Consider the following 27,954-nt stretch of genomic DNA (forward strand, 5'->3'; position numbering starts at 1 on the left):
AAGTAATTCCGCAAAGAAAATTGGCTATTTTTTTTTTTTTTTTCTTTTGTTAAAGGTCGATGGGCTAAGTAGATCACAGGGGTAATCTGGTTAGGCAGCCGGGACCAGACAATGTTCAGAGCCTCTGTGTCAGATTTAAAATAACGAGTTAATGTTTGATGGCTTAAATATAGATTCTGCGCTTGATAGTAACGTGAGTTTAAAGGTTTTACAGATTATTTTTTTCTTTTCGTTAGTCAAGGTGATTATTTTGAAAGTAGAACTGTAATACATTCATGGAGAATTTGTTTCTATTCTTTGTCGATAGTCGTACGCGAAATGAAAATATGACATTTACAGTGCTTCAGATTACAAGAAGTATATCTTCAAATCTATGTTATATATACATTATATTTAATTATATATAAAATTGTATTTAAGCATACATCCATATTTATATATTTAAGTCTATATTATGGGGAGAATATAGAAATATATTTCCATGGCATAATTACAATGGTTATGAAAAATTTCATACATCGTGCTGGTATATTTGTTTTGTGACGAAGTTATCAATTTCAGATATAAAGGACTCAATCTCGTTATTATCGGATGAGATCATATACGTACCCATTTTTTTTTATCTTTGAAATATTGTTTTAATTAAAAAATCTTTCATCTAACATGAATCGTATTAATTATCCGATTTATGGAAGATTAATGGTTTGGGTGAAGCGATATATTGCATCTGCAGCGTTTTTTAATGAAATTATCAGCCAAATTGACCGACGCGACGGTAAATATCCATTTGCAAATATACTTCACTACCAAGTGAGGGTGATATTTATGGGGCAGTGCTCGTTTTGTATGAATCTCGTTTTTCCTTTTGCAAGGTGATGGATCGACTTGATAGCTAACGCGCTACCGTTCCGGGAATAATAGTGTAACGTATTAGAAGAAGTATTGGTTCATCGCAGCACAGGAAATTTATTGGCGATGAGATTAGCTATTACATGTCATCGACACAAGTAATTTGCACGAAATAAACCAATAAATGCTTTGTAACTTTGTGTTAATTAATCATCTGTCATTAGTTTACGTCAAACTTTATATATGAAATATTAAACTAAATCAAATATTTAAGCTTCATGCTTGTGTATGAAATATTATTGTAATCATTTAACCCCGTATTATGCTTCATGGGAATAAATTATAATATGTATCATGCAAAATATTCGAAATGTTCGAGAGAAGAAACTATAAAAAAGATTAAATTTATGAGCTTCCTTGTTAATATTAAAGAATTTAGTATTAAAGGAAGCCGCCAGGATATTACTAATAAATTATTTACTGACAGTCCTATTTTTAAAGCAGACTCTGTTGAAATTACTCTTGAGAAGAATGAATATGAAATTTCAACATACAGAACTGGGTTAAACAAATATAAAATTCTTAATAATTTAGACATTTTGTTACTTTCATTGCTTTTCCTGTTTTGCGAATGCTTATCCAAATAATCGGTTGTAAAATTGTGAGAAAATTAGAAAAATAAAATCTTGCGTATCTTCTTTATTAATATTCAACAGATTTTATTTAAGAACATATTTCCAACTCTTTATTTTAATGTCATATATAGGGTTTCTTAAAACAGCCAAATGATTAAAGAAGAAATTAAATAAAAATGAGATATTAAAAAAAAAATATTTTTTCTATTTATATGACCATCTATAATATTACACAAATTTTTGTGTATTTCAGAATATTCTTCACGAAAAACTACGTAAACTCGTACACGACTTTGCTATTTTTCTGCATTCTCGTATCGATGGCTGATGTCATCTCCTAAACATAAACTTCTTCCAATAAAAAGAAATATGTCGAATATCATCAGAGATTCTCTAACTTTATGCGACGTATCAAGTTTCGAAAGTTTGAAAATCCGCGTATATCATTTGAGATATATCGTGTATCGTTCTCAAAAATGTCGAACAGATGTATACGTAAATCAACTTATTACCAAATAACCGTACAACGTGACGATTTCCAATCTACTCTGATCTACACGACACCTGTATTACGAACTATGCTGATGGCAACTGAATGTACACCGGGTATCTAATTTCCGTTCTACATTCACGGATGGCGGTAATAATTTTCACGAGATACCTACGTTGCGCGGAACGTCCAGCGGTTTGCAGAGATTTGCAAAACAACAGTTGCATGCCGCCGCGTGATATTGTACCTTATACGAGATGTACGTAAATATTCAATGTTGATTGTCAACATTTATCATTAAATACTAAAACATTATGTACGCTAGTATAACAGAATTATTTATGCGCCGATTAAATTACTATATGTAACTCGCTTTTCAAATCAATCGATCGTGATTTCTGTAGCTGTATCAATTTAAGTATACTAATGCTTGATGTTGTAATTCATGTACTGTCATTCGTGACGTTGAAGTTTAAACAAGCATATAGACATATTAAATTAAATAATATTCGTATCGAAAATTGTATCTGTAAATATTTATACTGTATTAAAGAATTTTATTTTATTATTTATTAATAGTTAACAGACATATATCTTTTCTGCCGTTTTTGTAAAGAAGATATAACACGTTAATATTTAAAGTCAATTTTATAGACAACAAATACAGTTATCGTTTACTTTATCGATAACTCGTGTACGCAAGATCGGATGTAAAAGGTTTAAATACGAAGGTAGTAATTTTTACCAGTTCATTAAATCAGTCAATCCTGATATTTAAAATCTAAACTTCATCTTTCATAAACACAAAATTAAAATCGATAGATACAAATCAATTTCAGTCAGATTTGTTACAGTTCTTACGGATGTAAGTATGATATACTTGATCTTTGAATGAGTGTTTGCGGAATATAACGCTGCGTAAAGTAACATAAAAACCATAAATAAAAGAATTATTACGTTCAAGAGATTAAAAATCTATATTCGCATGATGAAAACTGTAAAACATTCTAATCCTGTCAAACTATAATTTACATTAATCTACATGACATACTGGTCTACTATCACATCAAAAAAGATATGTGCCTTCTACCCCCTTTCACAGCATCGAACAATTTCAATTAAAACGTATCGTTCAAACAAAACCCAAACACCAACAGCCTGGACTCTCAACAGCTGAAAACTTTGCAATTATCTACTATACAACCATCTACTGGAACCTCGATATGCAAATCGATAGGTCGAACGTTTGTTCATCGCGTGCCAGACCGTTTGACCCTGGTCAGCCGAAAATTCGAAGAAACCTCATCAGTGACAAATTGAAGAACAGAATCAAAGGGAGCGCCGGGCCTTGATTGGAGCCGCGAGTACGCCCACCTTCTGTGTCCGAATGACAGGACCGGCAAGCAAACAACGTGATTACATTGTCCGTGCCTAGGAACGTTGAAATTCGATGTTCGAACGTGTGCACGCGTGCACGCGTGCCGGATATAGGGGATGACCGAGCATTGCCGGTGTATCTGATGGGATCGATCCTCGCATCCAATTGTTAAAAGTTCGCCGAAGGTGTTGCGTCGCGAATCCTCACGTGTGTAGTTCGATATTCTTTTTAAAATCACAACGTAAATTGTACGACTAGTAAAGTATACGGTAGTTCACAAAAATATCTGAACATTTATAGAAACATTATCAGGTCCGTAAATATGAAACCGGAATTTGCCTATAGATGGCCCTAGCTGATAATGTAGTTATCACTAAACTGCGTCATTAATGCCAAAAGTCTTTGTTAACATCTCACAAACATTTTCGACTCAGAACAATACAAGTTTCTACAACAGCATAGTTTGCAATAGCATTGAACATGTCGAATTTTGTGCCTGGAAAGTACGATTTGCGGACAGCATTGATTTTCTGTTACCATTTGAAGAAAATTGCTGCAGAATCGCATTGAATGCTTGTCGAAGCTTATGGTGAGCATGCTCTTGGTAAATCACAGTGCTTTGAGTGGTTTAAAAAATTCAGAAGTGGCAATTTTGACGTGAGGAACGAAGAACGTGGATCAGAAGGGTGTGATCTATTATGAGCTGTTAAAACCTGGCGAAACCGTTAATACTGAGCGCTACCGACAACAAATGATCGATTTGAATCAAGCTTTGCGTGAAAAACGACCAGAATATCAAAAAAGGCAATACAAAGTAATTTTGCTTCATGATAATGCACCATTACATACAGCAAAACCGGTCAAGGAAACGATTGAAGCGTTCAGTTGAGAAATACTTTCGCACGCGGCTTACTCACCAGACTTGGCTTCGTCCGATTACTATTTATTTGCATCGATGGGACACGCACTTTCCGACCAGCACTTCACTTCTTACGAAAATGTACGAAAATGGCTCGATGACTGGTTTGCCTCAAAAGAGCGACAGTTTTTTTGGCGTAGCATCTACCAATTGCCAGACAGGTGGGAAAAATGTATAGCTAGCGATGGGCAATATTTCGAATACAGTATTTTTAATCATTTACATACAATAAACGTGTATTTTCTATACACAAATTCCGGTTTCATATTTACATACCTGGTATATAAAACATAATAGAAACACTTGTAGAAGATGATATTTCTATGTGTAATACACACAAAATATATATATAAAAGCTTTCGCTGGTTCAAATATTCAAAGTGTTCAAATATTCCTACAAACCACTGTAGATTAATTAAATTTTCATAGAATTAGAATATAAATTTTTCAAGACACTGCTTGAACATAATAATCTTGTTTAATTGCTTTGAACGTAATAATTCTCTTATTTAAGGACTGCCTATTTTTGTGTATGAAATTTCATTTCTATCTATTCCAACCAATTCCTTGCTTCTTATATCTTTTCTTCGTGAACGCTATATCTTCTTATTCGTTCATTAAATATATCAAAAGCTGCTAGCGCTTCATAATATACAAGTTTGATTAATCCGTGCAAATTTCCAGACTGAATTTGTAGATGTTGAAGTTTAGATCGTTCCAATAATATTGAATTTTTATAAAGTAAAAATGTGTGTAGAAAATCGAAAATTCAGAAACAGCAGAAAAATCACGCGCCCATCACAACTTCGACTTAAAACAATTGCCAACAGAAAAGATGTCGAAATCTTCGTCATCTGGTCGTAGGTCACGGCTTGGTTCTAATCTTTCATTATCTTCAGGATGAAGACTTTATTAACATCGTTCGTATAGACCCCGGCGAGTGTGTTTCGCCGGTTGACGAAAGACTGCGTTCGTATACTCGTATATCGGGCGAGGGCGTATTTGTGAGAGAGTAGTGACGGTCGCGGGCGTGTTATTCGAGGAGGACATCTCGAGTTTCAGTGGAGAACAAACGGCACGTCGTGTACACGTCTACCGACGACCCTATAGAGATTGCGAGACCGTTCTTGAGATTTAATGAATGAGACTTCGTGAGAAAGGAAGGACGTATAGGAGGTGAAAGCCGGCCAAAGAGAGAGGGTTGCGCAGAAGGAAGAGAGATAGACAACAAGGGAATATAAAGGAAAGACAGAGAGCGAGAAAGAAGAGTCGATGGGTTAGTTTGGATGGTTAAAGCCAGGTCGTTAACCGATTTCTCTGCTCTCTTCCTCCCGCTACAAACAGTACAAACTTTTGCCGTGGATGGATTCGATGACACCGCAAAGAGGCGTACGTAACTGGCTGTGCATTCTAAGCTTGAGAAAAAAGCAAGAGAAGAGAAACGAGGGAAGAATCACTGGCGAGGAAGGAAGAGAAGATGGGGAAACTGGTCCCTTCGTCGACCTCGATTTTTTCTGCTAAGGATGTCTCTCCGCTCGGTCGGCTTCGCCCATAAAGTCGTGACGAGGTTCTCGTTGGATTAGCCTCGACACCCTTTTCTCTCCTCGTCGGTGCGCTGCTCTGCAATTTGTATCGCGGAGACGAAGGAGTCCACGGAACAGTGGAAGCGAGAGAGGAGGACACAGTCGGGGTTTTAATCTGCATTGGATTATACCCTCAAAGGACGATGCATTTCATTATGTCGAAGCCACGCGGGAAAGTGGGCGCTTCTTTGTGCATGCCACTGTACCCCCAGACTCCAAGACTATACGCAGAGAATAAAGAACATTCATCGTGGCTGAGTAAAATCCCTTTGCGTTATCACTTTAGACACCCGTCTATTTACCATAGAGAATGAAAGTAGTGTTGAAATGCTATAATCTTTTTCATACTTTCGCACGCGGCTGAGTCGTAAATCACGGGAATTCATTTCGACGTTTTCACGCGGTCGCGACTTTCTTCTCTTTTTCAACCGTTCTTTTTTGTTGGCGAATGGCGAGCGGAGAGCTCGACGGTTCCGACCCTGATTTTCGTTTGATCAATAAAAAATTGGAGGCCAAACCGGCTGTTACGAGTAACGCCCGTGTGAGGGCTCGTTACGAAATCGTAGGGTTCGAACGTGTGAGGATGATGAGATTTTTGTACGGTTCGGTACTTCGTTATTTCCACGAAATGAATATGTATAATGTCCTATTGTATTTTATTGTAAGCATATCTTTTAATAAATACACAAAGGAATCATACAAGTACCTTAAAGTGTTTTTCTAAAAAAAGAACAGTTCATCTGGCTTTCGAAATGTTAGAAATTTGATACGTCAATATCTTGATGATTGATTCGCGAAAGATTGTCATGCATGTTTAAAAAAGTTGCAGGTATGCTTCAAATATTACAACTCAAGCTTTTCAGGACTTTGCATACATTTTGGATGGAAAGATAATGAAGTCATTATAGAGATCTGCATGTTATTGCATGTTGTACATTTTTTATTTTACCCAATTTTCTCAAAAAAAACTTGCTTTGAAAAGCTTTGTTTGAATTTAAAAATCACATTTTTTGCTCAACTGAAATTCAATCTGTCCAGCTTTATAATGAGACTGTGTAAAATATAAGCACAATATTTAAAAGCTTTTCCAGACGGTCAGAATTTTACTCCTACTACTACTTTATTACAACTTGAATGTTATTTTAATTAGTGGCAAATATGTTTCATGCTTTTGCATTATATAGTTTCCATTATATTTACATATTTTCCTTCCACAGTACATCTAGGCACTTCATTAAGAAAGGGACAATATTCCGGCGAAATAAATGTACGAACAAGGAACAGTGGGATTAAATATATGAGTCGCAAAGAGAAGGGAATGAGAAAAATAGCCATAGATAAGAAAACTTCCACCCATATTTGTTACGTATACGTGATAAAAGCTGAAATATGTAGGGGATCTACACGAGTTTCATTTATGTAATTCATAGTTGGAAAAATGAACTTACATAATGAAAATTGTTTCTTTAGACGGCAATAATTTAGATTATAATAACTGATAATTATTAGAAGATATTTTCAAGCATATTTCATGACAATTTTTGTGAAAATCCAATGCTTTCATTGCTATAAGGACTATCTTGGTTTATTTGGTCTTAAAAATCTAATTTATGTCATAGTGACTATCAATACAATTTAAAATCAAAAATATATACACACTCTGACCGTTATATAAATTAATTAATGTATATTTATATAATTTATAAATGTTCACAATTAAACTACCATTACTTTGAGAGCAAAGAAAATTCTTTGAGAGATTAATAGTAAATGAAAATCAGCTGTGAAGCACCCACGTTACTTCACGTATTAGTGGTCTAGGATTAACTTAAATGTGACGTAATAACTCGAAGAAACAACCATTTACTTAGCTAAGCGATTCTTAGTGTTACTAATCTTGTAATGTTCGCAAGTAATAAACATGTACCTATGAGCTTATATAGTTGGACAAAATTGAAGTGGATCATTGTCGTGCTTAGTTTGTTACCTACGTTTCGTTAGGCCTGTTGCACATAAACAATGGACGATATTGCCTTCCCAGTTTCGTTAATATGGTACAATTTACCACTGCATACATTTGTAGACACTAATTCAGAACATGTAATTTGTTTTCGGTGGCAATTTATTATCTTGTTCATTACTTATTGTATAAGTGTATTGTACAAATGTACATAATATGTATTGGATGTCTTGGCGATCATGTTATCGATCATGTTATTATAGTTATGTAATATATCACTATAGAATTATACAAAGCAATTTTCTATAATTCATAATTTTCGTTTATAATCGAACATTATAAAGTTGCAGTATTATATCATACATGGAATTACAGAAGCTAAGTTTTTAGAATTATAATAACGATTTTTCTATAATTACATATTGCAGAATTATAGAAAACCGATATTAATATTACAGGAAACATGATGGAACTTGAGTTTTTCGTTATTGATTCTAGCAGCGTAACGAGCTCCAGTAGAACGTTGAAGTTTGATTTGCACAATGGGTTAAATATTATACGTAAAAACCAGATTAAACAATAGAAACGAATGAACAACGATCCAATCCCCACAGACACAGCCCTGTTTAAACAGTTGGATATCGAAATTTCACGGAATCAGAAAACGAAACCTTCTGTTTTGTCTATCAGATGTAATTGCTCGCTTTGACGTCAATTGTGTGTTGTAGGGATCTATTCAAGGACTCAAATCGGTCACGTAGAATGTAAGTTCTAAAAGGTTGAAACGGGTTAGGTTCTCTTTGAAATTCAATTAGAATAGGTTTTCGGGGCAATTGTACGAAGCTGCCACGAACGAATTTCGATAGTCTTTACAAGTAGGTATAGAACTGAAACACAATCGATCTAGAGGAAAAAAGACTCTTGTGGAGATAAAAGGTGTACAAAGCGTATAAAACATACACTTTGCCAATACAATTCTTCTACTGTTTACTGATTATGCTTGCAATTTAATTGTAGTGTTTTCTATTAAAATATTAAAGGAAATATGAGACATATCATTTTGCTGCATAGAAAGTTATATCAAATTGTGATTGAAGTCGCGTAAAAAATTAGAAGTTACATTTTGTTGATAAAATTTTTAAACAATTAAAATAATTAAACGGAATATTAAATACAAAAATGGAATAAGTACAGGTATAATAAATCTTCTTAAATGTGTAAAACGCAACAATATTAATTTATAAGCTTTTTACGAGTAATATTAATAATTTCTATGAAAGTGGAGCTACTGTAAAATTTGTAACGTTTGTAAATTTCCATGGCTTTAGCTACTCATTGAGCTTTAATTTAATAATTGACAGGGAATAATTTTTACGCGTCGTAAAGGAAAGGAAGATTAATGTTATTTAATATTTTATTCTATAAGTCGATAAAAACTCGAGAAATGCTAAAAAGACTGCAATTTAGTATAATGATATAACTCTCTATTACGTGTTCTCATACGATATTACTCTTTCGGGTATCGAGTATCTAGTCCATTTCACAAGGTCGTAAGAACAATACGATCGAACGATTCGTTTGAATACGAGTGTCGTTCGTAGTTCGCTGAGTCGTCGATACAACATGGAAATGAATTTCTACGATCTGGTTCAATTCAGACGAAATGAGGGGTAAAAATCGCTCTTGTTGAACATGTTGCGTGTATTGCACATCATTCTATAATACAAATTTCATTTTTAATGCTACGAATGCCAAGATTAATTTGTTACGTATCAATCAGGAGCGATTATGCAAAGAGAATTTCGTTTCTCTCATATTATAATTTATATAATATGTTCTAAATAAATTAAAAATGGCAATTATTAAAAATTTTGCAAATTAATCAATATTCCCGAAGATTATTAATCATACAGCAAACCATCAAGTGTTTCTTAAACTAAACTGATCAACTCAACTATTTATGAATTTCTTGATTTTATTACTCAAATAAACGAATACAGTAAATTAAAAAAAAAATACTAAAAGATTTTAATTATAAAGTTGATCAGAATATTTTCGGAGTGATTAAATTAAAAAAGAAAGGTCGAATATTAATATTTTCCTTCGTTAAACATTCCTTTTTGCTCGATAGAATTTCTTCATATCTCATGTAACCGAATAATTTCATCCTCGCTCTCACACACAACAAATTTGAGCAAAACGAGAAAAAGCTACGTGTGTTTTCATTATCACGACAGCGTTTCACACAGTCCAACCACGAGTTTTATAATTTCTTCAATTTCCGGATGAAGGATCCCGCTTGCCATATTAGAAAAACTGGCACGGATGTTTCTTCGTGAGTTCTCAGGACCGAGTGGTCGTTTTTGTGCTTTATAACACGATTCGTCGTGGGTTGTAAGAACAACAATGGAGTTTCACCTGTGAACAAGTGAAAGAAAATACTCGGACCCTTCCTCGGCTGTGGGAAGCGAATGAGTGCACGGGCATCGGTCGCCACGGTACCTTCAGGTGGCAACTTACGATCCAATAAAGTTTCCACCCCCTTCTCGGCCGCCTCTTGTGCAGCTGCGACCACGATCTTTCTTCCCGCGGGGTGTGCATTTGATTGGTAAAAGTTACCTTAGTTTTTAAGCCAATTAAATTGTACGAATGGCACACGAATCCAACTTCGTGTAACCTTTTGCAAGCCACTGTCGAGTTACGAAAGCTTTCCCTGCCTAGACGTGCTAGTTACTAATGTTCAAATTCATTTCATTCATTTCATCCCTCGCGGAACGGCTGCTGAGTGCTATCGTCGTGTAACAACCGTAAGCTCGTTACGAATGGTAGACAATTCACGGATTCATTTCTTTTTATTCAGTTGTCATTGCGTGGGTTTCTAGATACCGTTCCTTGGATGCATACAGAGGTCTCTACTTTGAGTTGTTCAGGAAATATCGGTATTGCAGTTTGTCTCCAATTTTATGAATTAGGAGATGTGTTCTGTAGAAGGATTCAAACAGATTGACTCACAATTACTTTTAACCAAGAATCTCATCTATTGTACTGTACACATAGTAGACCATATTTTCTATTTTATAAGATAGGAAACGTAATATTATAAATTCCCCGAATATTTAAAAAAAAGGATTTCTAGAATTACTATTTAAATTATGTAAATGGGTTGATTTTGAATATATGTATTTATTTATTGAAATGAACTTATATATATAAAATTCATTTCAAGTGATATATTTACATATAAAGATATATTTCGATACACAACGAAGTTTATTTGTAGATATACGACATTTGACAAAATCTTTTATATTTTAAATCATGGAGGTAATATGTAAGATAGAAAGATATATTTTATTTGATAAATCATCAATGCCTTAACCAACAACACGCCTATTTGACGCTTGTTACTAATCGCAACAATTTGCACTTTGATAGTGAACAGTATCATGCAACAGTTATGAAGAACATAATGGAAGTAAATCTTCCTAGAATAAGACAACCTATCTATATATACGTCGTATCAAGGAAAGCATGTATCATAGTAAAATGAAGATTGAGGAAACACATCTCAGTGAACAATACTAGAAATTATTACTTCGAGGACATACAGCATAGAAAATACAGGAATTAGAATATTCATCAAGAGAAGTACAGACTATAGTGAAACATAATAACTAATGGTATAAATAAAGTAGTAAATATGTTTTGGAAATGGAAAACACAGTTTCGAGAAAGACACCGACAAATATACGTTCCGTTGTCAATGTAGAAAAACTCTTTGATGTAGTTTTTATTTTTTTGCTTCGTGCAGATTAGGAAGATAGATAGAAACTGAAATCCTAAGAAAGATAAAATAAGACACGATAGAAGTATAATTTTTGCTCTGTAGAGAAAGAAAGAGAGAGAGAATGTTAATAGTGGTTTGTCGGAGAGAATAAGGCTATTGCAATAATGAAGACATCTGAGCGTGGAAATCTAAAATTAATTGGGTTATTATATAACTTACTGCTCCGTAATAGGAGGATACTTTTAAGGAATGTTTTATAACTGTGGGTTCTCCACTAAAAAGAGAGAAAATGTCGACAGAGAACAGGAAATGTAGGGAAACTGAAAAATATGCTGTTTCATAAAGACAGGATATAAAAATTCTAAAATGTAAAAATAATGTAAAAATTAATATTCACACAAACACACACACACACACAAGTTATGGTTTAGTACTAAATTAAATTTATAAGCATTCTGGTTATCATCAAGTGAGCAAGATTGAGATTTGATAATAATAAAACTACTATTTGTTTCATTAAATATATACAATATTTCTGTAAAAATGAAGAAAAAATTCCTGAAGTAATATATGCACTTATTAATGTAAGATGATCAAATAACCAGAGCTTCCAGTAATTTATGTTCACGGTTTTCATAAAGAGGCCAAACACAGAATATGAACATATCATATCATTTTAAACTCTCCATCGATATTGATATGCGGTACGAAGAAAGATCATTATGAAAAGGTTTAATTTATATTCAAGTACGTAAAGAACATAAATAAGCAAGTAGTCATGATACTGAAGAAAGTATCGCAGTACATATACACTACTAAAAGCGCTGTGTGTAATGTACAATTCATACGGAATGAGTAGAGGAGTGAAGGTGGAAAGAAGTGGAAATAAAAATTGCGGATGCTCGTGGTCCATCGACTACGTTTGACGACGAGGTGGAAACAGTATTTGCCTTGTGACACATCTCACATTCCTGACAAACATACAAACATAGCCCCTCGTAACTCGTCGATACGAGACTACGTTATAGGGGTTTTCTCTCTGCTCCGTAACCCCGACTGGTTTCCTGAAACCTCCTTCGGCTTCATGTTGTTTTACGATTCTCTAAAAATGCCCGTTTACCATCGCAACAGGAATGCGTCATTTCGTCATTTTACACGCAAGCAGAACGACAAGAGCGCTATTAGCCTAGCGATAGCTGTCATTTCACGTGGTTCCACTCAATTGTTCACGTGCAACGTTTACTATCCCATAAATATCGTGTACCGACCTGGAACCAGCTATTTTCCTGCTTATACATTGAAAATTGCATCTCTTGTTCGATTCGTTTAATTGCACGGTTTGACGATTTATAGAAAGAGAATGGGATTTTGATTAATGTTATCCATTTTTATAAGATCTTTGAAATTACTATGTTCTTTATTTTATGTTGAAAACGAAATGATAATGTGATTTAATTGATAAATTAGAAAAGTGTAACTACGATAAGCAATCGAAGATGAATTCTTGTTACTACCTTATTTGAAATCTCAGATTGTAAAGGACCAGTGTATATAATATTTTAATTATAATCTCACTAATATCTACGATATATTTTAATCGTTGTTCTAAAAGGTTTCGATATATATCGATTATATATTATATTTCAGTATAAAATGAAAATGTAAATAATTAATAAGAAGTAGGAAAACCATTGTGTATCATGAGTTTCGCAAATTTACTTTCTATTGCTTTTACGATTCCTATATAAAGCTCCTGTTTTCCTCTTTGATTAATTTATGATTATTGTTGAAACGTTCTTGTCACTGATTTTCAAGTAAACTGCCAGTAATTTGTATGCTGCGAGCCTCATTACCAATCGTAAAATTCTGAAAACGGTAAGTACAACTGAAAGTAATAATTTGTTGTAGCGAGGGAAGTTTCGTCATTAAAAGTTAGTTTCCCCGCGGTTAATCGTAATTTTGTTCAAAAGTAGAAGTAAATAGTGTGTCACGTTTTACAAGCGCTTAAGTGAAACGTAGAATTTTTTGCATTTTATTGCTGCAGTATGTACGATAAGTAATATAAATAATAAAACAAATAGACAAACAAATACAATAATAAAAAATATAGGCAAAAAAATATAATAAATATAATAGACAACAAAGATAATTCAATAAGTAGAATATGTCAAGCATAAATCAGGCAATATGTAAGAAAGTCATTGGTGAATAAAAAAATATAAAAATAGACACATATATGAATTCAATGTTGAATAACCCATTACAACAAACAAAAAGAGTAAAAATATTTATAATATCAAAAGCTGATTTACCCCTTAAAAAAGGATAATTTGATGTCAAAAAAGATCGTAGAAAAATCTATGTGAAACTTATAAAATATTATCGGAGTTTCGAAACATCTAATATCCAATAGTGACTGTCCCTTTCTGAGTTTATCGAAAGATACTATTTTATAAATTAAAGAATATAATTCATTCATCATTCCTTTATACGGCTTCAAACAACACATTCAAAGTATTCTCCTTAACAAGGGCCGATGTACTACTTTAAAATTGTTTAAAAAGTACGACGTATACGATGCTCGAGAATGCGCAATTCAAAGAGGATCCTGTACTTCATTACATACCCTTGAGATCCGCTTACTGTTTACAATTAACTTAAACTTTACCCTTTGACAATTAATACCGTCTAAGGCGGCTACTTGTATGCCGTTACTGTTTGAAGGAATGTTTTAAGAAACTGATATTGGCTGATATTACGAAGCGTGGCAAGAAAGTTTTGAAAATTACTCGTATAAAAATTTTGAAAAATAATGACAAGGTTGTGGATATTTATTCAAAATCATATTTCTTAAATACAATTAAAGAAATTAAATTTAAACAGAGATTTGTTTCGTGTATTAAATATTTTAACTATTATTGTACTTTGAATATTTTTGAACATTTATTTTGTGTACTTTTACATGTTTAAATTTCTTATAAATGCATAAAAATTCGTAGTTCTCTAATGATTTAAGACTCTGAATGAAAGCAATACACGACACAAAAAATACATACATAGAAGTTTGATCTGATGGTCTGCAATTAATGTCGTATATGTTCTGCGGTGGCATTCAGCAGTTTCTATTGTAAGGAGAAAAAATAGGCCGATCGGATTGCTTGTCCGGGATTCGAATCCAGATCTTTCATTTACCAAGCGCTGCTCTATCAATTGAGCAATCCGGGCCATCGATAGATTTTTTTCTCCTTAAGTCCAATAATTTAGCAATGGCAACTGTCATCGATATACAGGGAAGGAAGATTCTAGGTTGTTAATACCTTTCAATTCAATTTACTGTTTAGGAAACGTTTTCGAGAAAGCTACAATTATCGTTTTAAACATATCTTTAATTCTCTTTGATCGTATATTTACTTGTGAACAAAAGAAGATTATAATCGATTGTAATTTCTCATCTAAAACATTAAGTATCATTAATAGTATGATATTAATGACTAATACATAATAAAAGTAAAATAATGCAAAATGTAACGTTAATAAAGTATAAAATCGTAATATCAAATAAATGACACAAAATATTTAAAAAGAGAAAATGGTAGAAATATAAATACAAGTTTTGTATTTATCTCGTAGCGTTACATACAGGGTTAAATATTATATCTGACGAAATAAAATGCATCGTCATAACTGCGAATATTTACATAAATTCATATTTTTATAAGCACAATTAAAAAAAAAAAAAAAAAAAGAACAGTGCATAAATAAAAATGTGTTCCAGCAAAATATTGATATTAAATATAATCTCTCAAAAATTATAACGTGTACTCTTCCTACTATGTGTATTGCGTACATTTCATATTATTAAGTTAAAACCTGCTCAACAATGAGAATAATCAACAACAAGTAATAGATCAGAATTGACTGTTCGAAACCGAATGAACACGCTGTTCCGTCAACACTGTAAATATGCAAGCGCACAAATTACATATCTGTTCCGAAGCGGGTGTACTTAGTTTCGACTGGTTTGAACAGTCTACGAAACGTTGTTACCGAAATGACTTATTTCTTGCCGAGGTACGAAATGTTCTCTGGAAATTCGACGGATTCCTCGAAATGGTATTACCAGTAAAAACCAGCAAAACCAATCTTCTCACCTGCCAACCTCGCAATTCCTCATAAGCCAAGGTATCTCGTGTGCACGCGTACTACTAATTTTCTCTCAGTCTCATCGTGTGAAGCACCTAAGGTCGATTTTCTTCATAACCGTACGTTGTTCCGTCGCGGCGACCCTTTTTACAATGGCGCGTGTTCGAGAAAATAACATACTTCCCCCGTCCCGTGTCCTCCCTTCGCCACCGCCATGAAAATCCACCGGTAATGGAATTTGACAAAGGCAGAGGACGACCGTTGCTGGCTTCTGTCGTGTAGCTTACGAAATTATTCGATGTCTAGTTTCTTCCTACAGTGAAAGTCGCCAAAGTATTTGAACACTTACTGTAGGAAACTTTTATATACACATTGTACATTTTATTATGTGCAATGGCTATAAAAAACATTTTTATATCGTTGTATTTATTACAACATTCGTATATTAATTAATTAAGTCCAATTATATTATGTTTCATATAATTTCATATTACTTTCATATGACTACAAAAACTTAATACCTATTATGAAAATTAAATGTGAAAGCTAGTAAAACAAAAAGCACTTCATTGGAAAATAATACATTTTGTAGTCAGTGTAAAACGTTTTGAAATTTAATTAGTATTATAGTGAGCCACGACTATCATAATTACATTTGTCAAATTTAAAACCAATCGGGAAATTTGTATTAAAGTTACAAGATATTTACTACAAATATTCAATGAAAGATAAGCAGAAACTGAAAAATCAACATTCTACGAAATATATACTTGAAATAAGCATCTTGTTGCTTCCATATACGTTTTCAGTTCCGTTACAAACTTTATGTAATTATAATAGTCAGGTCTCGGTATAGTGCTAATAAAATGTCAGAATGTTTCGTATAAGACACATGATATATCTATAAAAAGTGTCCACAAATATTCGAACGCTTTCGAGAATCAGTGTAGTCCGTGCCATTCTTCTTTTTCTCATTCTCCTTTTTTTCGGCTACAATTTGATGAAAACTTTTTGCAATCAATTAATTCAAAGCAAAAATTGAATTACGCAGCGAGAAAAATGTTACCAGCGAACTTTCATCAACGTGGAAGTCAGCGTGTATTCGCTGCCACCGTATTGCTCGTAGTCCCCGAGGATGACGACGTAGGATCTCATTATTCGATATGGCTAAATACGTGCATCTAGAAAATGAAATGTTCCTCGCATTTGGATCGTACAGCAGCGGTAGCGATATATGGCTTAACTAACTTCCACGCGACTAAAATTTCACGAAAGTTTATTCACTGTGTTCCGTTGGTATGTAGCTGTACTTTATTAAAACTGTATTTATTGATCTTGGCCTCTTTCTAACGCATTATGAATTCAAATATAGGATAATGAAGTTCCAATACGGAAGAATGTTTCGTGGAAATTTATTTCTCAGTTTAAGTTTGTGGTAGATTAGAGATTTTTATTATATTGCGTTATAACGTATGAAATACTGCTTCGAATTCTTTAGATTCCTCATTCTCTCATGCTGAAGATGGCTATTCACGTTTACTTTAATTTTCTTTTACTAATTACATATTTACAGTGAATATCGTGTAACTTCTATATACATTTACTAAAATTGATCCCAAATTTTACCAATACGATAAACGTATGTTCTTATAGTGGTGATAAAATTTCAAAATATATTCCACAACACACACAACATACGTGTATACGTATATAAATATTTTGTATGATAAGCTATGAAATATTTTCGTGAGCCTCTGTATATTAAGAACGGTAGATGAAAATTCTCTTTGCAGGTAATCATTCAAAGGAGATTGAATTTAAAAATTACGAGAAACAAATCTTTGGCGGTCGTAGGCACTGAGACTAATGTACACAGAGTACGCCCCGGAAGATCTTTCAAGGGGAAAAGTTCTCTTCTTCTTTGCTTAACCTCTTTAACTTTTATAGACCAACCTCTCAAACTTTCATACTACGATAACTTCTACGTTTCCCTCGTATATCATGCAATTATTTTAGTTGTGTATACGTATACACACAGAAAAGTATCCAACGTCAGCATTGAAAATTATTTTCGATGACACGGAAAAGCGTTTAAGGAAAAAGTTCTTCGGCAAGGGGGAAGGCGGACGGCGCGGGAAGGCTTTACTTCGTGAAATTTCGAGATCGCTTCAGGATGTACCGTCGTATCTGCCCGTATCGATTTCTATGGATACTTCAACGCTACAATCTCGAATATAGAATAGCTTCGATAATGCATGTTAATGGAATTTTCACATCTCAAATAATGTATTAGTAATGTAACGAATAGTCATTAGTGATTTATAGAAAATGGGAAGTTGATAGTATATCCAAAAATTTGGAAAGATAAACATAAATATCGTAGAATTTTATTCTATTATAGAATTACAGATATTGTAGATTTTATTATCTACAGATTAATATCATTGAAATAAAACAAACTTCGGAGCTCTTATGTATGTTTCATATATAAGTTCATTTTGATAAATCATTCCAATATATTTCTTTTTTTTGTGAAGGTTTCAGTTTCAATAAATAAAGGACTTTTTACGTTTCAAAAGAAATTTCATCATAAAATTCAAACAAGAAATTATACTACATTAATTATGTCACATCGCAACCGTTTTTTACATTCTCCTTAAAATAAAAAGAAAATCTTTTAACGATAGAAAAACACAATCAGGTTGAGAAAGTCTCAAGGAATGCAAGCTTAACTTTCGTATGATTTATTTACGATCTCCATAAAAGTTATTATAAAATACGAGTAAATCATGAGAGAAACGAAAAATCTGCTTCATTGCATCAAACGGTCTATCGGCGTTAATTTATGACATAAAAGAACAAATTGGGAACGAAATAATTAAGTTTACAGAATTAAATGGAACGTGATTAACAGCTCAACAAGCTTTGGACTAAATAAAAATAAGGGATTTATACTGCAGATTTCTAATGAACGAATAAAGAACAAATAGAGAATTTGACTTCAATTCATCAGCGTATTTCGAATCAACGTATCCATCATCCAAACTATCAACAACAATACATACGAATGAACATTCGAATCAATAACGTTAGACACTCTGCAGGTTGTGTAGAAACGCTCCTAAACCATTAATTTCACGGGTTTCCCTTAACTGCGGATTCGATAATGACGCGTGGATTATAGGTATCACTTACCGCCACGTTGTTCAGAGTGAATGAGAGATGAGCCGGTGGTTTGGAGGGTGGTAAGCTACAATTTGCCCTCAAAGTGTCTCCGGCATCGTAACGTTCGCGTTCCGATACGATAATGGGCGTGCCTTCGGGTAGAACTGAAACATAATAATTCCATGAGTGTATCTCTTCTACTCATCGTCGACAGGTCGGTTATTCGTGCCTCGTTCAAACGATACAAACGACATTATACCGCCATTTTGCTACCTAGCCAAGCAACATATCCAATATTCAGGCGGCTATGAGGAACAGATTAGGTAGTTAGTTTTATGATATTTCCCGTCGACGTAGCTGCATGCGGAAGAAGAAAACCGAAGGATGAAATAGAAGCTTGATTAATTATCTCTATTCAATTTTTGAAGATAATTTTTGTACAATCATTATAAAGGGATTAAAAATGCATTCAGAATACGAACATATTGATTAAGATATAAAATATATACAGAGGAAGCTGATATACATATATATGCAATCAGAAAAAGCAAACTTCAATCCGCATATTTCACAATCATCCAAATTTCTAGAATCTGCATTGTGAATTTCTAAAATTCCTATGACATATGTATAACGAATGATCCGAGTGATCAATTCGACCATTCTAATAGCTCTATTGTTAAATTCTTCATGGACATTCATATATTCTATAAAAAAAAAAAAAAAAAATATTTGAAAAGATTAATATCGCAGTAGTTCGAAGTACAGTCGAATCATCCTAATCAGAATATTTTAGACAATTATGGAATTACACCCGAGAATCAGTGCAACTATTTTCCTTCTAACGGCGATGGAATATATTATGTATTATACATCTGGGTAGTAGCAATGCCGGTGGATACGGATCGAATTAATCTTGTTCACAGCCATTTCGTTGATTTAATTCTGTAACAAGGCGTTCCACTGCGGGTTAAACGAATCGTGTTGTAACAATCTGCATTTCGCCACTACCGGGAAGATTTTCTAGAACGAAAAAGAAGAGCGCACTGAGAGAATCTCGAATCGATTGATTTGAAATAAACGAGACCTTTCGTAGTTCAACCGCACGCATTCGACTTTCCATTAAGTATATTGGATTTTCGAACGCTGTCGACAAATCTTTCGAGACAATCCGAATAATGGTATAAAGTAGGTCGTGGTATTGTTACAAAATATTAACGATATAAGTTTCATTCGTGTTGGAAGAATAACAAGAACGGCTCGAGGAAATCGTGGCTCCTGGCGACATATGTACGGTATCGTACATACAGGGTGTCCCAAGTTCTTGTCAAAATTAAACTATCGCTCGAAGACTATAGGAAAAGACACGGTAAATATAATACTTGCTGATTTTTAATTTTAATATCGCTTTATGATTAAAACGGAATCCTTCCACATAAAAGAGCTAAAAGTAAGAAAGGACTTGTTAGGAATTAATGCTTCGTTTTATGGGAAAATTGCGGGACACCCTATGTACTGGCTCTATTGTGACAATAAACTTAGAAGTTGAGAATGGTTGGGATACAACCGTGAATTATTTCATTTGAAATTTTAAATGAGAGTATTTCGTAACATCGTGGATAATTGCGCAGATACAATATGTATTATATTTTTATGTCATCGTTTCGTACATTTTTGCGGATTGGAACAGGTAACTATCGCTTGGAACGAATGTCCGTAACATGTTACATCGAAATCACATTGAATAAAACATTCAACATTGATCAATGGAAATACGTTGCCAAACAACGTTAACAACTTCGGTTTGGGACAATATTCGATACAAAACCGTGTTTTCGAAGTACCACCTTAATTGAAAGCTTCTGCAAATTTTACATCAAAAACGTATGTACAATAGCATCATGTTAGTCGAGAGTCATCTGCACGTGCTCGTTTCAAAAATATGAAATTTGCGTTGAAATTTTTTAACTAATTAAGGAGAGGAAGACGATAAGGTAGAAAAAACATTTTTGATATTTTAGATGAGTATTTAGGTAATTAGACAGGAGGTTATAAATGTAGTAATATATAGCGCACAATCTTTGAGATTTTACTATATCTATTACATTGAAGCATTACGAAAACAAATAAGTAGCGCATTCCAATATTATTATTATACTCTCTTAACAAATTTATATGACGTATAAAATAAAATTAGAAAAACGCGTGTAATACCTAAATTACCAAACTTTTGAAAATAACATAACTTCAAATACCTTAAATCTCATAATAATAATAATAATGATATTGCACCATTTGGATTATAATTACATATCGCAAGTTCCAATATTAACCAAATAATTATTTATTACAATTATACCATTAAGATTGTTGTATATCACATACGAACCAACTCTCGTCAAATGTTAGCATAACAAGAGTGACCACAAGAGAATAGGAATTGTTCCAAAATTAATTGCAGGATACAAAATGGTAGAACGTTAGTAGCACTCGTTTTACCGAGCACTAATTGGTGTCTCGTGATGCACACGCCACTTCAACGAGCTAACGAGTAGGGAGTTTAGACCGGCTATTATCGCATTTAATTTTACAATCGAGCGAATTCACAACGCACGAAGATCGTTGTTGCACGCCGCCACCTCTCTCACTTATCTAGAACCCGAACGACAGCTGAAACTAGAACCGATTACCGCGAACCGAAGCGAGGGAAATAACCGTTTACCCTCCTCTCACCTTGTCGGTGATAAACCGGTGATTCGCAAAACTATAGAACGACTAATCGAATTTCAGTTATGTTATCGTCTTCCGTCTATGACTGCTGTTCTAACCTGATTGCTTTTACAGCCACTACCAATCTAAGCCCATTTTGTACAGCAACTGCAAATATGATTTCACATTTTCAAATATAAACAAATTTTACGGAGGGATTCGTAGAAAATTGGAGAGAAAGAAAGAAGATGGATCTGTTTCAACTGAGAAAACTTTGCCTACATTGGTTTAACATTTACCTACGCTTCAATATCCTAATTATAGGTTTCAACATGTTTGACAATCAGATTTGCCATGTAATTTTACGATACGCGTGTGATATCGTGCTAATCGAATGCAAATTGCAAATTATGAAATTTTCTGGCATGAGTTGTATAATAGCTTGGATAAAGTGTATATGCAAAAATATAAATCTGAATTTTGTATGAAAATTATGTGTCAGTTTGTGGTATGTAATATATGTATAAATATGTAAATTCTAAACTGCGACTACTCGTTTCTGACAGAAGTTTGAATTTTTATCTTAGCTGAAATGTGGTAAAGAATTTTCAGAATCCCAACGATTGAGCTTTTTCAATTGCAAAGAGCCATAACGAACAAGTACATAATGAAACAATTTAATGAACAAAATTACTAATCTGAGAGATTAAATGGGTATAGTATGGTAAAAATATGGACGTCAAAGATTAAGTATGAGCATAAAATGTAGTGAAGATTTCATGTATGTGTGTGTGACTATAGCGTAATGAAAAAGCAGTTGGTTTTGGGATTACTGTACACAATAATTTAATTGATAATTGAATATATGATTGCAAGTCTTGTTACGAAATTCAACATCGATTATCTCGCATTCCCGATAAAAAAAGTAAGGTAACTCATGTCTCCCTTTAAGCTCTTTGGTTAAAACAGTAAATCCTCTAAAATTATCTAATCAGTGTATATATTCTTGTCAAGTATTATAATTGACGCCTGCAGTAAAATGCAGCGTCTCCATTTCCATGAATTCTAAGTATAATCGTTAGTCCCTATTTACGGAGAGAATTATGTTCTCGAATTGACAATGTCCAATTACGCTGTTTAAGCTAATGGAAGGGAGCATCATGGTATTGACCAATTCTCACTGAAACAGATGAACTTGCGGAACCAGTATTAGTACACGCGTTTCAGCAAGCAAATCGATTTCCATTGATCTACAGTCGATTTGTATTTATTCATCGCTACATTCATTTCGAATCTTTTCGATTGCCGTTTGAAACAAGATTGTCTTGAAACATTGCATTATTAAGTTAGTATACTGTGGCAATACATAATTAACAATGAAATATAATAATATAAGCAGTAAACTTGACATGTAGTTTTAGGGTTATAGAAATCTTGACAGATAAATATAGAGTTGCTCATGCTAAATATAGAGTTATTTAATGAAACGTATTACAATAAAATTTATTATATAGTATATGAAACAATAAAGGTATAGCAAATCAAATAATATTATAATGCAAACTCTAGACATGATTAATAGATGTTAAATACTAACTAGAATAAAATACCTAAAAGTCAATTATTTATATATATATTCATTTATGTCCGTCGTTAATTGAAATTAGAATTCTGTACAGTTCTTTTTTATAACTTTCTACATTTAGAATTTTTTGCATCAACACGAATTAATTTTTTGACATGGAACTGGTCGACATATAGCAGTTGATCAAAGGAATATATAAACGGTTGAATGCGGTTGAGTTTAATTCCAATTTTCAGAGAGATACGGAAATTAATATCAAAAGTCAATTCTCATTGACGCAGGGATGAAACAGCGTATTATGATTTAAGCTGCAATCTGGTTTTTCAATCTTCGATATTTACGACGAGATGAATGGAATTCAGATAGTACTAATCGATATAAAAGTCATTCTCATCGACGTTCCACGGAATTCAGAAGAAAGTACAATTTTTCTTCGACTACGTGAAAACTGCAGCAGGCCCAGATTCGTTTACTTTAAGAACATCCCACGGTATTATCGTAAAATATGAAATTCATATCCGTACCAGCGCAAAGTCTACCTCGTCTAGCGCGAAAAATTTCTATCCTTAGACCCAAGTGCTGCTAATAAAGAACCCGTTCTATGGATATTATTCTCCCGTCGACGATAACGTTTTTCACCAAAAACCTGAAATGTCATGTCTTACACGTTCAACTGTGAGGTGACATTAACGATTATTAAACCGCGAATATTTATGTAATTTTTATAATTATTCATAATTTTTCTGAATATGATTTCAGCTAGGTAGATATATTTTTTTATATTTATCGCAGTGTGTCAGATTTGCGTAAGAAACAGGTGAGGGTCGAGTAAAATCTTATCAAATTACATGTGTCCTTTATCAGACATTTATAAGATAATCAAAGTCTTAAACATTTTTTTTTAAAGTCAAATAACTACTTTACTACATCACTTTGAATATTTTATATGTTTTTACATCTTTAAAATTACATCAAAAATGGACGAAATTATGAATTAAATCTAAAATTTTTTCTTTACTTTTGAAGAACATTGAGGTAATACTAAAATACTTTTCTAACTTTAAATCACTTTGACAGATATAATATTTGTATTTTTTTACTTACATAAATGTTAACTAGTAAAATGATATATCCATTATTAATAACGTTAACCATGTATATGTATTTTCATTTTAAATTTGTTGATTGTGCTTCAAATATCATTGTGTACAACTAACCTAGCACAGTCAAAGGCATATGTAACCAATATAGTCTAATCTTGCCTTAACCAACCCAAAACCTAATCCAGTCTAATATGCTTAACATGTCTGATTAGAACATAATCTACCTAACCCTGGTCTCTATTACTAAGACAGTTAAGCGTACTATCATAAGTAAGTTTTCAGCAGACGTTGTTGTTACAACACTGAAGACTGATAAGGACGTTAATATTAAGTCCTCGAATTGGAGTATTAAAACAATAGTAAATATGTTATATAAATTTATTTCGAAATTTATTCTAAATAAATAAGATTACTGGAAATATTTTCTTATGGTAGTTTCACGATCGCGGAATTCGTAAGGTTATACTACTTGTAAGTCAGTACTACTGTACGTTGTACAATATTTTTCGCTGTTGAAGTCACATAAATTATAATTTTGCAGGTTACGGCGGTACTGTATGGGGGAGTGCAAGTGATCTGACACTGTAGCAGACGAAAAGAATGTAATTTTGTTTATTAAAACATAGAATGGAACGTATAGAAAACATTTTCTTTTAGAAAATTTGTAGAAGGTTTTATAAGAAATTTACTTCGCTGTAAATAAAATGTATACAAGACAATTTATTCAAAACGATTATTATTCTATTATAAGTGTCTTAATCTATCAGTTCTTACAATTTCAATAAGACTGTCCTCTTATTTTTATGCGCAGATTATGCCTTTCCCATTCGATAAGAAATATCGATAACTCTCTATAAATCGTAATACCACAATAAGACTTCGATTTTAATAAAAAACATTTGTAATCTGATCTCGTAAAATTTTATTTCATTCTCATGCACTTCTTATGCTGATTTGGAAAGTTGGAATAAATGTAAAACAGCGATATGCCGTATAAATTGTTTTATTAGTTGCGAACGGTCGTATTCCTAAATATACAGAAACTTCATTGTTCCTCTTCGACAAAAGAATTCGCAGATTCAACAATTTACATTTTTTACTTGACTTTTTACTACCGTATCAATTTATCACCAAATGAGAAGTAAATTGAGAATAAAACTAGGAAACCGAGTTTTATTAGTACTGTATAATTTTATGACTGAGTATACGGGAATTTCATTCTTTCATATTCGACGAAAGAGTTTACAACGAAAAAGTAAATTTAATTGTTTATCCGTTCATTCCATTGATTTATTATCACCAACTGAGGATTCAGTCGGGAAAAAATTAGAAAACGGAGCGATTGAAACCTTTGCAGGTATTTTTGTTCTCGAACAACGTATGAACATTCTAGCTATTCTGCTTTCTTTCGAAATTGTGCACATACGTATACGTGCAGGCATGCGTGTGTCAACGAAATACGTGCGGATTTATACAGGGTCGTTTCGTTTCGTAACGCAACCGAATTTCGCGTACACATCGCGACATTATCGCTTAGTCGACAGGATCGGAGGATGGGGGTTGCGCGTTGCAGCTAATTTGTGTCGCCGAAAGTGTTTTATACGGACGAATTCGTCCATGGCCCATGGAATATTGCTCGATACAAACGATCCATGAATCCCGCGGATTTGAATGGGCCACGGTTCGCCGGGATTTCGACAGGCATCGCGTATCATTCGATCATCAATCTTGTTGCTCGCTTATCGCTAGCCGATTTCAAAATTGCTCTCGCTCTTTACGTTCTGCGTATGTATGTTGGTCAACAACTGTTTAATCTACACCGGATGTAATGGTAAATGACATAAACTATGAACGTACCAATCGAAAAAGTTGTAAACGTTTTTTTATACAATAATTATGCAAAGAGGAAAGCTTTAATATAGATACATGGTGTGCGTATACTTTGTGTATGATATGATGTATAAATGATATGATATGATGAGAAGTGACAAGTGTACTTGTGTATGTTAATAAACAAGTGTACTGTGTATGTTAATTTTTTGATCTCGGTATCATTTGACTGAAACAGTCGAAAAAGACTTGGTAGGTTCACAAATATAGGTTTCTTGGAAATAAATGATCAATCGGTCTGGTAAAGAATCGAACAATTGAACACTGTAACAAACAATTTAATAACATGGAACTGATTATTGAATTTCAAAATAGCTTATCGTGTTTATGATGATGTATTTATTATTTGATTATTCCTAAGCGTAAAAAAGTCGATTAATATTCTATGGTACTGAGAGAATACGGGGGTAGGTATATTTTAAATGTAAAGAACGTTACAAAAAAGGTATTTATGACTTAAAAAATGGTGAAACAACAAGAAGAGTGTATTAATATAGTCAAGTGCGGCGTTATTATATAGTAAAAAAATATAAGATTATATACCTATACGTATCAGTATAGCCTGAACAAATTAGAATAATGGTAACAGAAACGTTGTTTAACTTTGATACGTTCATTGCCGAGTAAATGTCGCATCATAATCACGGTGTCCATTTAATTGTAGCGTCATTTCTGTTGATGTTTCGATGGAACAGAAAAAATAATAGCAAAGGAAAAGAAAAAGAAAGAGAACGAGATATTTCTCGCCGATGAAACAACTCTCTGTCATCAATTACGTGGATACAGTTAATTCATTACGAAGCTGTCGACTGAATTCGTTTTTTGTCTCGTCAGAGTGTGAACTTGTAATTGCGTGCCTGGCTGTACGATGCGGAGACTTGGAATTGCATTAACTAATTTTCCCCCGTTTTTTTTTTTACCTCCTACCTGAAATGTCGTAACGTATTTATCGACCGGTTAAACGTAACGACCGATCAACGAAATCGTTCGAAAATTGGTTTTTAAACCTTCCACCTCGCTCGCACACTGTCAACGAATCAAATAGAACCCGAGTGATTGCACAGTTGACTGAATACAAAGAGACTATAACATTATTGTATCAAAAAATTGAACGGACGTCTTGTTTGAACAGGCACCTTGTTCAGACGGTTTTAAATTGCTCTATATTGCATTATCCACCTTGTTATATTATTATGTCACTGTATAATTGATAGGATAATGAAAATTTTCCAAAGAGTACACTTTACTTGAAGAATATTTTTAAATTTTCCGATAGAAAGACGAATGAAGCTTTTTCAAATACTTTATGTTCTATGTATCCATGTTGATTTAAGATGCAACGTTCGAAGTACTATTTGTGGTACTTTTAAGGTTGGATATTTGATAAAATTGGGTGAACCTGAACTCTACGAAACAAAATTCATTTTAGAAAAATATGTGCGAAATAGGTAAAACAATTAGGGTAAGTTTGTTGAATTAAATAATTTACAATATTTATATTATTTTAGAATTAACTGGAGTTGAGTTAAATTTATGTATCCTTCCATTTTTAATTGGTTGCTTATTGTACAAAAGAATCTTAGATACTTTATTACTGTTCTTCGTTCTTCGATTGCTTTAATTAAGAATATATTACACGACATTGTGTGGCTTTCTATGTAAAACGTGTCTTGTCTTGTTTAAAAAAAATATGTGCCGTCATCGCAAAAGGGATCAGTGCAAAAATTGTAAGATTGCAGTGAAAATTTAATTTAAAGT

General features: G+C 33.2%; 1 protein-coding gene across 1 annotated transcript in view; it reads right to left on the bottom strand.

Annotated features, from left to right (window-relative positions):
- The window catches only part of LOC100645202, a 204,384-nt gene that overhangs the window by 57,357 nt on the left and 119,073 nt on the right, over positions 1-27,954 (bottom strand). The window contains exon 4 of the mRNA XM_003397572.4: positions 18,940-19,073. Within this exon, the coding sequence (XP_003397620.1) occupies positions 18,940-19,073 (134 nt within the window). The remainder of the gene's footprint in view (positions 1-18,939; positions 19,074-27,954) is intronic.

The sequence above is a fragment of the Bombus terrestris genome, chromosome 9 (genome assembly GCF_910591885.1).
Source record: "Bombus terrestris chromosome 9, iyBomTerr1.2, whole genome shotgun sequence".
Lineage (NCBI taxonomy): Eukaryota > Metazoa > Arthropoda > Insecta > Hymenoptera > Apidae > Bombus > Bombus terrestris.